The sequence below is a fragment of the Zophobas morio genome, unplaced genomic scaffold, assembly GCF_036711695.1.
Source record: "Zophobas morio isolate AGI-343-1 ecotype UQ-CSIRO unplaced genomic scaffold, CSIRO_AGI_Zmor_V1 ptg000002l, whole genome shotgun sequence".
Lineage (NCBI taxonomy): Eukaryota > Metazoa > Arthropoda > Insecta > Coleoptera > Tenebrionidae > Zophobas > Zophobas morio.
Genome location: NW_026972107.1, coordinates 23,637,032 through 23,652,207, shown reverse-complemented (window position 1 = coordinate 23,652,207; position 15,176 = coordinate 23,637,032). Strand labels below are relative to the sequence as shown.

At 31.3% G+C, this 15,176-nt stretch overlaps 1 protein-coding gene across 1 annotated transcript in view; it reads left to right on the top strand.

Moving 5' to 3' along the window:
• LOC135131014 (soluble guanylate cyclase 88E) overlaps positions 1 to 15,176 on the top strand; it is a 46,075-nt gene that overhangs the window by 19,474 nt on the left and 11,425 nt on the right. Inside the window, exons 2-7 of the mRNA XM_064058526.1 lie at positions 8,063 to 8,241; positions 8,294 to 8,575; positions 8,624 to 8,829; positions 8,894 to 9,017; positions 14,344 to 14,485; positions 14,538 to 14,664. Of these exons, the coding sequence (XP_063914596.1) occupies positions 8,074 to 8,241; positions 8,294 to 8,575; positions 8,624 to 8,829; positions 8,894 to 9,017; positions 14,344 to 14,485; positions 14,538 to 14,664 (1,049 nt within the window). The 5' untranslated portion in view covers positions 8,063 to 8,073. The remainder of the gene's footprint in view (positions 1 to 8,062; positions 8,242 to 8,293; positions 8,576 to 8,623; positions 8,830 to 8,893; positions 9,018 to 14,343; positions 14,486 to 14,537; positions 14,665 to 15,176) is intronic.

Sequence of the window (15,176 nt, the reverse complement as noted above, 5' to 3'; positions counted from 1 at the left end):
TTAATTAAAATATTTAGATATTTTGGAGATTTCTTGTAGATGATTATTATTCCTAATTATTATTAACAACATTGGGTTGGTACTTTATGACTATAAAGCGCTTAATTACATTTATTGCTATTTATTATTAAATTGGCTCAGAGCTAATCGCTGAGAGAATTTTTAATTTGACTAAAAAGTTAGTGATTTGGTTCCATACACTTAAAACACAAAGGAAAATATCACCGGAAAATTATAAAAAATATACATGGTGCCCAGATGAAACTCCGCGGCCTAATATCTGGAGAACCGTTAGTTTTTTAGTTGCAACGTATATGTTTTTTAATGGATTTTCTGTTTATTTTTAATCACAACAAATGTTCAAATGTGCACCAGTGTCTATTTAAAAAACTAATACTAAAAAACCCGAAAAAATAAATTATATCAAAAATAAGTATGATTACAACAAAAATTGAATACAATTATATTTATATTTATATTTTCAGTACAAGTAAAAAGTTTTGTAGTATAAACGACAAAAAAATGTGTAACACACTAATCTGATAATAAAAAGTGACAAACAACATAAGAAAACAAGTATCAAAAAACAAAAAACAATAACTTTGATAATAAGCCTACGTAGTTAGCTTGTTTATAAATAAAATACAAAAAGTAGGTATATCATACGAAAACAAGAAATAGTTACTATCAGCGGCTTGTGTAGATGTTGTTCGAAACGTTTGTTATAAAACAACTCTAATCTATGATTTTCAATTTTTTTTGCGTTTCCTAATTAAGAACACTTTTGACAAAAGTAAAAATGTTTCAGTTTTGAACAATAGTAGAAAAAGAACGAATGATTTTAAGTCAACATAAAAAAAATCAATAGATTTTATAAAAAGACGAATTATAATTATGCTCAGTACAAAACAAACAAATGATGTAAAAGTAAATATTTAATACGACAACAATGTTTCCAAATACGGTTTGTGTTCTTCGGTATTAAAAAAATCACGTAGCTCTAATTTGAATTTTTTTAAAAAATATTTACCAATCATCCAGACATAAGCGTTGGGTGTTTAAAAATAAACTGACGTGTATAAAATTATGTAAAAACGGTGTAATTATTTCTGACACTACGTTTCAAGATTGTGTGTAAATTTTTTTTAATATTTGATCAACAAACTAAGCCGTTCAAACATTTAGAAACGCATAAAAACGTTCTGCAACCTCCTACCCGTAGTAGACCACAAAACAGAAGTTATCCGGCTTCAGAGAGTGTAATAAAAGGTAATCAAACCATTTAGATTAACAGACGACCATTTATTATCGCCAATTTATTTTCGTCTGTTCTTCCATTCCATAAAAGCAACAAGTACAATTTTGATTGCGAAAATGTGCGTCATTTGAAACACGTATTTCCTATTGTTTAGTTAAGGTCTTGCTAATTATAGAAACACCAAATAAAGAACTTGTATTGTTATTACTATCGGGTTGGGATTATACAATCACAGCACAAAACAATTATTCATAATTATAACATCTCTCAGCTTGATCATAATTTGGGATTAGCATCATAAGTTAGAGGCACATTTCCCGATATTGCCAGAAGGATGGCTCCTTAATTATCATTGTCTTTCACCAGAGACGACTTTAATTTAAATCGACAAAATACTTTTTTGGTTCAGGCACTGCTGTTCCTTCATGTTGATATTAGACTTGCAGATTGTGCGTATTATAAATGGTGTGTTTTACGAAATGCTTGGAGGTAACACCTGTAAAAAAAAAACAAGGCGTAGCAGAAAGATGTAATTTGCGTGACACGGAAACAATACCAAATGTTTTAATAAAAGTGCTGTTCCTAGAAGTGGCAAAGTCAGACATAATCAATTCAAATTTATGGTTAACTGTACGCGCCACGACAAGACTAATTGCGAAGTATGCGCATAACTTTCCAAATAGCATCTTCTAAGAAGAAGTTTTAACAAATTTAATTTTGTTAAGTCAAACAGAATATTCGGTGTATGTATGAAGCCTAGGTATAATCATTATTATACCTTACTCTAACATGAAGTCGAGTTTCTTATGTAAAGTTCACATGGGAGAGTTAGATGGATGGAAACTCTATTCATGAACTGCTATACCACTACAACTTTAATGGAAGTACTACATCCTACGCTGTGCATGTCTGTTATTTCCTTTTGTGTACCTACTGATAATATCTTAAAAATATTACTGAGATCAATAAATTGTAGCCGTTAACCATTTATAGTTATTTAACTTACGATTCCTTATAATTTTGGGAGAATTAATGGTGATTATTACTGGTTGTAGGTTGTTGATTTTATTGGATCATTATTTTACAAAAATATAAACTACATTTCATTGTGCGTATGATCGTTAAAATTAACAAATTTTACAATTTTGTCTGTTATAATTTAAATGGTTAGGATTCGTAATTGATATACGATGTTAATTTTTCTGCAAATTCCAACACATTTTATACCACAAAATTAAAAATCATAAAATGATCGCGGTGACAGACTGACAAAAATGAACATTAATGAGACAGAAAATAGAACTGTGTTAAGACAAGTTTTCAGGACATTTACTCTAACAATTCTATGGAATTCTATAAGAAAAGGAAAAAATGTTAGCAGAAATAAAACGAATAGATAATTTCAGTTCAATTTGCTGTAAATTCCCGGCGCATCCACCATATTTAAATGCAGTTATTTTATTTACCACCACTGAAATGTAACAACAAGTTCAGTACAAAGATTTTTTCACTTTTAACTAATCTGTTACATGCTGTTTACATGGCTTTCTTTTTATTCCTTAATTAAACATTACTCGTATATGATTTCACTGAAATTCTTCATGTCAAGCAATTAATATACATTTCAATGGCCTCCGATTGGAAGCGAAACGAAATGCAAAAACTAATAACCCAACCCATTTGTTTGGTCGAAAAGATTAAAAATTCACACAGAATGTGAAAACATTACATTTCAAACTGAATGGCTCGAAATGTGTTATACAATGTGATCATTGATCAACAACGAACAATTAATATCATCATTCAATGTTCGCTCTTGCATAATGAATAAAATTAAACCTATTGCACCTGTCTCTCTTAAAATTAGTTAGCGGATTCCAGTTCAACTACAATGATTGTTATCTAGTTCAATTGTAAATATTTTACATGTTGCCTAATAACAAAATTTTTACTATAAATGTTTAAAATCTAATGTGAGTAGCAAATTGGGTCCTGGTTAACAATGTACTCTGATTTTTTTCTGATATTCACCCTTCGTAATTTATTTTTTAACCAATTAGCGTTCTTCGAGCACTTTAATTATTATTAATGTAGGTGTAGGTGGAACATTCCTATTTATGGGTAAGCTACTAACTTTAACACTGCAGCAAATTTTAAATAAAATTAAACAGCATGGGGTGGCGATCTAACGTATTATGGTGTAACTCTGGAACTGACAACCCTTTTCAATAAAACCAATCACTGCTGAAGCAGAAGTTACTAAGACAACAAGTTTTTCTTACACAGAAATACGTTTCCAAGTTTTGTATAAAAAATCTTAGGTCTACTGACAGCGTTGTTTTGTACAAACTTTATAGTGCAAATTACAAAACTGACAAATGTAACTAGTTAAAATGAATAACTAAAATTTGCTGAAGAATATTAGGATTTTCTGCTGCTGTCTTAATTTCGGAGTGTTGCAGTTATATTCTTACACAATATGTACTGATTTTACTTCAATTTTTTGACAGATTTATTATCTAATAATAACTATTACTGAGTATAAATCATTGTTAACATAAAATAGAATTTAAGTCATTAACGGAAATAAATTGTGTGTTATACATGTCTAATATTTAGGTTTTAGTCTTATTTTGTTACCATATTATGTAACTGTGCTAACTAACTCCTAACTTCGAAACTTTGTTACAAATAGATGACACAGACTTAATTGTGTTCCACTTGAATGGGTTCACTTAATTTCATTACGTTTTAGAACTACCAATAAACCGCTATAAAATACTGAAATAGTAAAAATAGTTGCATTGAGGTAATGGAACAATAGTTTAAATGTTAACATCATCGTGTCCCACGAAATGGTAAAATACCTATTATTTTTCAACTACGTTTAAGACCACTAAAATTGATTTAGAACGGGAGTCAGTCAAGCATATCTATCCGTTAAAGATGATATATCTATTTGGTGCCGCTGTCAGTAACTCGATGTATAAAAATAAATAATAAGAAATTCAATAACATTTTTATCATCATAAAAACCTCGTCCATTTTAGTTGGTATTCATATTTGTTAGAACAAAATTTTCTTTTCCAGGTTATTTATAAAGTAAATTTAAATGTATAGCAATAAATACTATAACATAAAAATAGTTTACCTATAAATATTTTACGCAATATTGATGCAAATATACAAAGAAATAATCGTGTTTCAAATCATTTCAAATGATCAGGTATTATCTGCCGGACGAGTTTCACTGTCTGTTATCATCTAATACTTCTCAGTTTATTAGATTATCTTCTCAGTATGAAATTAATTGTTTTATCCGACCCTTGTCATAAAATATTTATTTTATCTGTTACTAAAATTTTACTGTTTTTAACAACAAGTCATAGACAGGAGTTTTTATTTAATCACGAACAACATTGAGGTTTCTGTTAAAAAAAAATGTTTTAAAACTGTCTTCAATGCAAACTTCAAATGGAATGAATTCAAAAAAACTTATTTTTCTTAACTAAACATTAAACTATACTACTTTTAATATTCTAGTACTTTAACGTGGAATACCATAAGCCTTCACTTTGTTAATTTTCCTAAAAATATGCCAGTAGTACAGCCGCTGTTCCCCATTTAATGATTCAGGGGCCTCCATTCACAAAATACGGCATATTTCTTTTCGTACACTGAGTTTGACTTTTAGGTAATAAATTTGCGAGCTTCGTTTTCATCGGTTAATTCCGAGGTTTTTAAGTGACCTTCCAATAAAATTCACCCATTTCACTATTTAACAAATGTTCCTTGTAAAATGTGTGTCTGGTATCTATGAAAATTAGAAATAATAGATATTGTATTTAGAAGTTTAAGTGTTCTTTATGGTACACTGAAGTAAATAACATCGATGGAAAAGATTCTTCTTATTCACTTACCAATCCATAAATAACTATCGGGTGAGGAGCAATAACAAAACAATGGCAAATATTTTTGAACAAGATTTTTAATAAAATAAGTATGAAGTTACAAGGAAAATTGGCACAAAATTAATTAATTTTATCAAATAAACTACAGTAAATTCTGAAAACGTTGCCAATTTGTTGTTTTAAACCTACAAGCTGTTTGTTTAAGCTCGTGGATTACATGCCTTAACATCTCTTCTGCATTATTTTTTATGTCGTTAATTTCTTCTAATATTATTCTCAACCTTCATTCCTCCAAATAGTTGACACGTGTTTGATAAATAATGTTCTTTAAATAGGGCCACAAAAAGGTCTTTAAGGGTAAGATCACAATATTTTGGGGCCAGAGGTTTTCTGTATTTCGACTAATGATCTGGTTGTAGTTCTAGTCGAACGCGCTGCAGTCCCGTGGTGTTGAACATAATCTCCTTCCACTTCATTGTCGTAAAGTTGTGGTATAAAACCTTCTAAAATTTCTTGCTGATGTGTAACAGCAGTTAGATTATCTTAAGGAGGATTACATTGAATATAATTAATCCCTAGGCTAGGCAGTATACGCGTTGAGTAAATTTTACCTACAGTAGTTTACAATACATTTCAGAGGTTTCAATTAATAAAAATAAACTCAACAAAATGTGTTTAATGCTTTTTTTAGCTATACTATACATCTTGTATAATGCGCACTGTTTTTCATAGTAAATGTTATTTCTCCAGTAAGCAACAATAAGCAAGAGAACAAAAAAGTAAGCTAGAAAGAACGTTTCATGTGACAGTGGTTAAATTCACAGCAACAATCAGGGACGGATGAAATCGGGAATTTTTCAGAGGCACCGTTAGCCATGGTATAAATTTTTATACTTTGAGCCTTTCAGGTGCCGGTCTAAATTTTTCCCTCACGGAACTCCGGGATTGTTTCAAATTACTTCAAAAACATGGAGTTCTGGAGATTCTTTCTAATTACTTCAAAAACAAAACAAAGGAGTTCCCAAAATTCTTTCAAATTACTTCAAAAACAAAATACAAGAGGTGCACGAGATTCTTTCAAATTGCTTCAAAAACAATACACAAACAATTCCTGAGATTCTTTCAAATTATGTACTTCAAAAACAAGACAGGCACAGGCAGCGGGCGGATGGGACCATATGGAAATCGGGAATTTTCCAGAAGTGTCAGTTAGTAATAGGCGGTGCCCGAATTCAAATTTTGTATACTTTTAAATGAAATAAAATTTCAGCCTTTCAGGTGCCAGTCTAATTTTTTCATTGAAATCAAAGTTAAAAATCTGCCATTTTGAATGTCTTTTGCAGATATTAGGTCTATAAAATTATCGTCAATTAAAATTATTTTGTTAAAAACTTTTCTATGACGTAATCATTTTAGAGAATGCATACATATTTAGTTTCAGGAATGACTCGATTACAAATTATGTTGCTCGCCCGATGTTAGTCAACGTTAGTTGTACATATTCAGTTGTTTTTGACGATATCTCACCAGATTTATTGGTGAAGTTTAAAAAAAAACAATAATCTTCTCGTATGTCCATTCATGGTAATTAATACGTTGTAAATATACGTATACTTGGAAATTTGAAAAAACTACAAGGTATCACTAATGGAAAAAAAATGCGAAAATTTAGATAATCTCACTTTGTGTATACTAAAACTACAAATGATTATAAACTGGCTTTGACTTTTGCCATGTTGTAAAAACACAAATTATAAACAACTTACCAAATTTTTGTAGATGTAAAAGTGCTTACGCATTTGACATAACTCGTAAAAATCCTAATTTATAAACGCCCTTCACAAAACACGCTGAACATATAACGTAAATTCTCATTTTTTTATTTAACTTTATGACTTTAATGGTGACTAAAGAATGTTGTAATAACCTTCACCAGCAAATTTGAAAAAATATAAACTGATATGTCTAACGTTTATAAAGAGTGAAATACTAGATGCTTCAAACAAATCAGTCCTACAACGACGTTTATATATTATATCAGGTGGGAACAAGTGTATTAATTCGGATACATAGAATGTATAGATACATTATACATACATTAGAAAATTAGGTAAGCTATTTTACTAAAGAAATCATTTTTTGTTTTATTTTATGTAAGCAATTTTAAAAAATTCGTAATATACTATTTAATTTTTTTTTTGGGTGACTTCATAATCCTGGAAATAATTGAGCTCACATTCTGTACCCATTAAATCAATGTTGTAAACGAATTGTAAGGTATCACATCATTCTGTTGTTATTTTTAAAGTAAAATCTATGCGTAAAGTTTGGTTGCATTATTATTAAACTACAAAGTAAATTTCAATTTACTTAAGAAAATTTTGACATCATCGCTTCATTAAATTATAAATTCTGATTAATTGAACGTTAAACGTTAGTTAACCGTCGTATAGGTTGTAAAAGGTTACTACCTATATGACGTTTAACAACAACATAGTTTGACGAAGAGACACATACAGAGTGACTAACAGACCACAAACAGATGGAAAGGGGTGACCGACATATATTACAATCTTTGAAACGTCAAACAATTCTAGTAATAATGACTATCGCCTGAGTGAACATTTTAATGAAAATCTTGATAGGTCGCCTTTGTATTACATTACAATCCTAACGATGTGTATCAACAGTTGAGCGAATTCTAACACTGCGTAAAATCTTTTTCCGAGGAAAACAACAGCTTGAACTGATAAACAAGTAACAATTTTATACCTAAATGCATGTGTTTTTAATATATAACGACGGAAAATATTTATATAAAATTGTATGATTGTGCTATGTTATATTAAATAAAATATGATTATTTTTTGCTGCATTACAATCTTTTTTCCAGATCAATGCAACATGTATGGCCTAATTCTGGAAAATATGTCCGAGTACATAAAGCAAACCTACGGCGAGGAAAAATGGGAAGAGATAAGACGAGCCGCAGCCGTAGATCAACCGAGCTTCAGCACACATCAGGTCTATCCTGAGGGTTTGATCCCTCGACTTTCTAAAAAGGCTGTACAGGTAACAAAAGCATATATATCTTAACAAAAACTTTTAACAAATTTCTCGTCAGATATTAAAAGTCAGTGAAAAAGATTTCTTTGAGCAAATGGGTGTATTTTTCATCGGATTTGTCAGTCAGTATGGTTATGACAGGGTATTGTCGGTGCTAGGACGTCACATGCGGGATTTTCTTAACGGTTTAGATAATCTGCATGAATATCTTAAGTTCTCTTATCCCAGGATGAGGGCGCCGAGTTTCATTTGCGAGAATGAAACTAAACAAGGACTGACGCTCCATTACAGAAGCAAGAGACGGGGTTTTGTATATTATACCATGGGCCAAATTAAAGAAGTAATAAGAAATTAAATACAATGCCGGTTCATAAGAAGTTCTTTGCAGGTAGCAAGACACTTTTACCATAAAGAAATGAAGATTGAACTGGTGAGAGAAGAACTTCTATTTGACATGGTTCATGTAACTTTTCAATTAACTTTCGACAACAGAGCTTTTACTCTGGCATCGCTGGCGATGACGAGAGAAGAGAAGCATCTACCGATTAGTGCTTCTGTTCTGTTTGAGATTTTTCCATTTTGTATCGTTTTTGGGTAAATTGTAACTTTATAATGTGTTGATTGGTGTGAAAACACCTTTGAACGGTTCTTTTTTCAGTTCAGATATGGTAGTCCGTAGTATAGGAAATTCCCTAATGGTAATTCTTCCTGACTTATTGGGGAAAAAAATCACCAATTGGTTTGATCTCGTTAGGCCACTTACAGCCTTCAAATTTCAAACGGTACGTTGGTAACGGTTTGGTTTTTGGAAATGTACGAGGACTGTTTGATAAGTACCCGTTTTAAGAAAGAGAAAGCATTTTTTTTTAATTCTGTATATTTATTTCTCAACATAGTCTCCTTTCAACTCTATACACCTCGATCAGCGATATTCTAACTTTTTTAACCCATTCAAAAAAAATGATTTATCAAACTCTGCAAAATAAGCCTCTGTTTCATTGATTACTTCGCCGTTTGAAGTAAAGCGCCTTCCTTCAAGCCATTTTTTTAGATTTGGAGATAGATAAAAGTCACAGGGTGCTAAATCTGGCGAATAGGGAAAATGCAGCAGTAATTCATAGCGTAATTCAACCAGTTTTGCCATGGCAATTGCAGACGTGTGAGCCGGTGCGTTATCATGGTGAAACACGACTTTTTTTTCGACAAATGGGGCCGTTTTATCTTTAATTCAGCATCTAATCGGCTCAATAGGCTAGCATAATACTGCCCCGTGATTGTTTTGCCATTTTACAAATAGTCTATGAAAATGATGCCATGCGAATCCCAAAAAACAGTATCCATAACTTTTCCGGCCGAAGAAACCGTTTTCGCTTTCTTTGGAGCACGTTCGCCGGGTAGAGTCCCTTGTTTTGACTGTTCTTTGGTCTCTGGAGTTAGTGGTGTATCCACGTTTCATCAACACTCACGTAACGCCTTCGAAACTCCTTCGAATTGTGCTTAAACATATTGAAGCAATGTTCCGAAGTTGTAACGCAATTTTGTTTTTGCTCCACTGTGAGCAAACGCGGCACCCATCGTGCCGATAGCTTTCTCATGCCCAGTTTTTCTCGAAGAATGTTGTGCACACGTTCGGTTGAGATGTTTGCAATCTCAGCAATCTCTCTGATCTTCACCCGATGGTCTGCTAAGACAATATCGTGGATTTTGTTGACCATTTCCTCAGTAGTTACTTTAATCGGACGACCTGGGCGCTCTTCATCCAAAACCGATGTTCTGCCACTTTTGAATTCGTTGAACCAATATCTGATGGTAGTCATCGAAGGTGCTTGGTCCTTATAAACTACCTGCAACTTGATTTTGATTTCTTCACACGTTTTCCCATCCAAAAAAAGAAATCGAATCACAGATCTATACTGCTCTTTTTCCATTTTTGCAAAAAACACAAAATTGTCAAGTTTCAATAAGTGCTGTAACAAAACTACTTGACCAATTTGACTGAAATTTTGACAAGCCTCGTTTGAAAGATGGCATTAGACCATGGCATACAAATTTTGGGTCAGTGGTACCCACAGTCCTCAAACACGGGTAGTTATCATACAGTCCTCGTAAATGCATGAAACTATTGATTCATTCCCTGTGGATTAAAATTCTACTTAATATAAATAAGGCGAAATGAAGATAAAGTCAATAACAAAATGAACTCAGTTAAAATTTTTAATTTACTGTATACTTTTCAGTCACATTAAACCTTTTTCCTTGCAAGAAAGAAAGAGAAAAGATTCTTTTTCTACATTATTGATTTCTTACTACGATCCAGATTAGCCAAATGTTTCAGACTTATTTTTAGTTTTGTGTTTTTTCTTCGTATTTTACAGTTCATTCGTTCAAACTCTTTCTTATTTGTATGTTTTTCATTCTTTCATTTTGTTTCTTTCTTCAAAATGTTATCTCCTTGACAGTTATTTGCTTCTACTTTTGCATCATTAATTCAATTTTTCTTAAACGGTCCTTATTATTCCCTGTTTTATTTCACAAACAAAAAATCTCGGTAAAGACAGAATAATTTTTAAGATTAATGAAACGAAAACTTTTTTCTGTCTTTTGTGTGACAGTGAACCAGATTGAGTGTAAATCCAGAATATGAGATACCCCTCTAAAACGAAATCGTTGAATGGGAACGTAGTGATTTTCGAACAGTTCTATATCACTCTTATACAGACACACAATACTGACAACTCTCGGTATATGTTGTCTAATTTTGCGTAATTTGTTTTACAAACTTTTAAATTAAAGGTATTTTTTAATCCAGTTCTCTCAATCAAAATTTTTCTTCGCTTGTGCTTTTCTGTTTTCTTATTTTTTTTTTATTGTCAACATCTGTCCCTTTTTGTCCTGAATAAAGTAATTAAGATGTTAAAAAATAATACTATAATACTGAGAATTATTTATTGTTTTATCCACCTTGCTCAAATGAATTTTTTTAACAATTAAATTATATAATTTAATTGTTAAAAAATTTCCAAAAAACTGAAATAACGTGGCAACGTCGAATTTCACAAATAAATTATTCTTATAAAACCTAATTCAAGGTAAGCTAGAATATCTAGAAACATGTATATAGAGTATTCCATTTGAAAAAGCTAAGTTAACTCCTTAAAAACAGAACACTCTGTATAGTTGAAAGCAGTTTAAGAGTATGATCGTTCAAGAACTGTACAGCCTTCTTCTTAACTTTTTTTCTTTAATGAGGTGTCGAGGAGCGCGCGCTTAGTGATTCACCCTGTACAACTCAGTTTTTTAAACACAACATCCACATATTTTTACAGTTCCGATCTACTTTCTCCAAGTTATTTTAGTTTTCTCAAAATATTTTAACAATGGGGAGGATTACAAAAGTAACCGTAATATTAGTTAATACTATTTAATAATATTAATAATTAATAAGTAATTTAATCTTAGTATACAAAGTACTTGTTAAAATAAGACTAATTTTGGCAAATGACCCACTCTTCTAAGAAAATAAAGGGTGAGTGGGCGGGGCTAGTCTTTTTCTTAGAAGAGTAGGCCATTTATCAAGATGAGTCTTATTTTGGCAAATACTAGCCTGGCCCACCGGCCTTTTATTTGCTTAGAGGGTAGGTTATTTGGCAAGTACTAGCAAATTTCGATCCATTTTCGACGATTTTTTAAATTTAACTAAATCTTTTTCTTGTTGATTTCGGGGCGCAGAAATCACTTTCGGCCTCATTTCTTCGATAACTTCAACTTTTTTCCAGAATTAGTTAATTAATTCAGGGCATTGAAATATCACAATTTTTAAAAAATACAGAAAGAAGATCTTGCGTCATTTTTGCAAGTAGGTGCATGTTTTCAAGTTCAGTTCGGATTGCATAGTTTTAAAATCCTAAAGATCTAAAAATATCTAAAATTCTAGCTCTAAAGATTATAGAAATTCTAGTGATTCTAGATTCTAGAGATTCTGAAGATTCCAAAGTTTCCAGTGGTTTGAAAGATCCAAAAGTATAAAACTTCCACGGATAACATACACTAGAAATTGCGAACTGTAAAGACACTTAAAATCCTAAATAAACTAAAGTTCAAATCTTCTAAATATAAAAAAGATCTAACAAAATCTTAAAAATTTTAAAGAACGTACGAGTCCAAAGTGTTCAAAATTTCAATAGATTGGAAAGGCTGTAAAGGGTATAAAGAGTCTAAGGACTCTAAGGGGTCAAAAGCTAAAATTCTGTTTCGAATACTTGAAAGATTCTAAAAGTTCTAGAGAAATTCCAAAAAGCCAAAAATTCTAAAACTTGTAAAAATAGCGTGACCTCTTAAAATCACAAAGATTTTAAAAATTCCAAAGACTATAAAGAAAACAAAAATCTTAAAGCCATAAAAATCGTAAAGGTCGGAAAAATGCACTAAAGGCCTTGAACACCTTAATTATTATCTTATTTTGTAAATCTTGGATACTGTAAAGATTCCAGAGATTCCAAAAATTCCAAAAATTTAGACTCTTGAGAGCTATAAATTTTAGAAAATCTGAAAAATTTAGAAAGTGTGGGGAAGATGTGGTAGACCTAGAAATCTTGAAAATATTGGAAATGGTTGAATTTCAAATTTCCGGTATAACTGGAGCCTTATAATTTTAGAAATTTTGGAAAATTCGGATCATTTTATGTTCTTTGGAAAATCTGAAAATTCAGACTAATTTGGAAAATCTGAACATACTAGAAATTTTGAAAAATAAAAAATATTAAATCTCAAAATTTCAAAAGTTTACAATATCTTAAGATTGTAGATATTCTATAAATTCCAAAGTTTCCAAATGTTTGAAATACTTAAAAGGGTTCAAACCTTTCAAAAATTCTAAAGATTCGACACATTCTAAAAATCTTAAAGTTTTCATAGACTAGAATTTGCGAATTGTAAAGACACCAAAGATGCTAAATAAACCGAAGTTTTAGGTTCTAAATAGAAGAAACATCCAACAAAATCTTAAAAATTGTAAAGATCTTGGAAATATTAATGTTCCTAGAAATTATAAAAATTCTAAATACGTCTCAGAGATTCTAAAGATTCTAGAAATTCCGAAAGTTTCAACGGTTTAAAGACTCTTGGGGTCTATTCATTTTAGAGAATCTGGAAATATCTAGAAAGTGTGAAAAATCTGGGAGACCTAAAAATCTAGAAAACTCAGGAAAGTGTTGAATTCTGGCATATCCGAAGACTGATATTTTAATAACATTTAGAAAATCTGGAAATTCTGGAAATTTCAAATATTTACGCAACTCTAGAAATTTTAAACATTTTACTGAATTTGTGAAAATATTCCAAATATCGCCGGTAAAAATGAAATAATGGTGTACCTGGTGCGTCTTCAAATAATTTTTGGCCACTACAATGTTTGGAACGTATTACCCATTAGAATTTCTAGTTTGATCTACTGCTATCCAAATAACATGAACCCCAATATCTAACTCTTTTAATTCCCTACAAAACTACAATGTAAAATAACGAAATACATAAAATAGCAAAAATTAGGATTCCTTCTTAAATTTGGTTCCTCAGGAATATTATTTTAGCAGTTTCTCTGTTGCTAGCAAGAAAATTCGTCGGATTTTAAAATTTCAGCTCCTCGATTTGCATCCTCTCTACTTTGCCTTCCTCTCCCCTGCCGCTCGCAAAAAATTCTTAATGTTATAATTTTCAGATATCACTTTCGTTTTTAATAATAATCTTAATCATATATTTTACTAATAAAGTACATATGGCATGTCGAATACTGTATACAATAATATACTGATAGGTACATTTATTACATAAACGGAACTGTAGCTTACTACGTACAAAATCGCAGTCACAAAAATCGGTATCTTGTTCTCATTTCCTAAAACTCTCTCTGCCTTTTCTCCCTCTCTTTTATTATTTCTTTCACGCTAAAGTTGATCTTGTTAAAAGACTTTCCTAAGGGAACTTTACTGTTTGTTTGCATATTACAGCAAACATAAGAGCAACAAAACAATAAATGAAAAGACAGTGATAAATTATTTACGTTTCCAAAAATCATTGTGGGATAACATTATATTATGATAAAATTTCCAGATTTTGAATCGTACTAACAACATTTTTGAACTAGTAACTGTAGAGCCTGTTTTACACGATAAACCTCCTGACAGAGGCAGACAAGAAATGATACTTAGCGACGAACTCGACGTAGACGAAGATAGAAATTTGAGGCTTAAAGGTATGTTGTTTTCACCACATAATTTACCTAATTCAACAGATGAGCTTCACAGGACAAATGATTTACATGGACAATTGGAAGATGATGATGTATTTGGGAACTCCCGTAATGCCTGATTTGAATTCCCTCATCAATTCCGGTCTCTATATTAATGATCTCTCTATGCACGACTTCAGTAGGTAAGTGCGTGTATTAAAAACCCTTATTTGGTAGCTCCTCGCTTCAAGAACTCCGAAAAGTTGTAAATTCGGTGCGAATGTGCGATTGTTAAATTGTCTGTTCATTGCATGAACGAAACAAAGCGGAAAGCAGACATTTCCTCGCAATACATTATTCAGTTTCAACTTTGTTACTCACCTCACGTCCTTCTCTACGAACAGAGAAATATGAAATAACGTAAATATTAAAATGTATCAAATACCTGTATTTTAAGTTATAAAGTTAACCGAAATTTAATTATCTCTAATTTTGGGTCTGAGACCGTTATACTGTTTGGGACGTATGGATTAAATTTTAAGAGGATTAAAGAGGCGGACTCTGCTTCCATTTTAATGTTGCAAAATTGGCAGTTAATTTATCACATTAACTTAACATCCAATTTTTGTTGAAAATCTGTGTTCTAAGAAGATTATGTCAGCTTACGAGCGTCAGTCCTTTGGAGGAGTATTAAATCAGAATCCCGGACGTACGC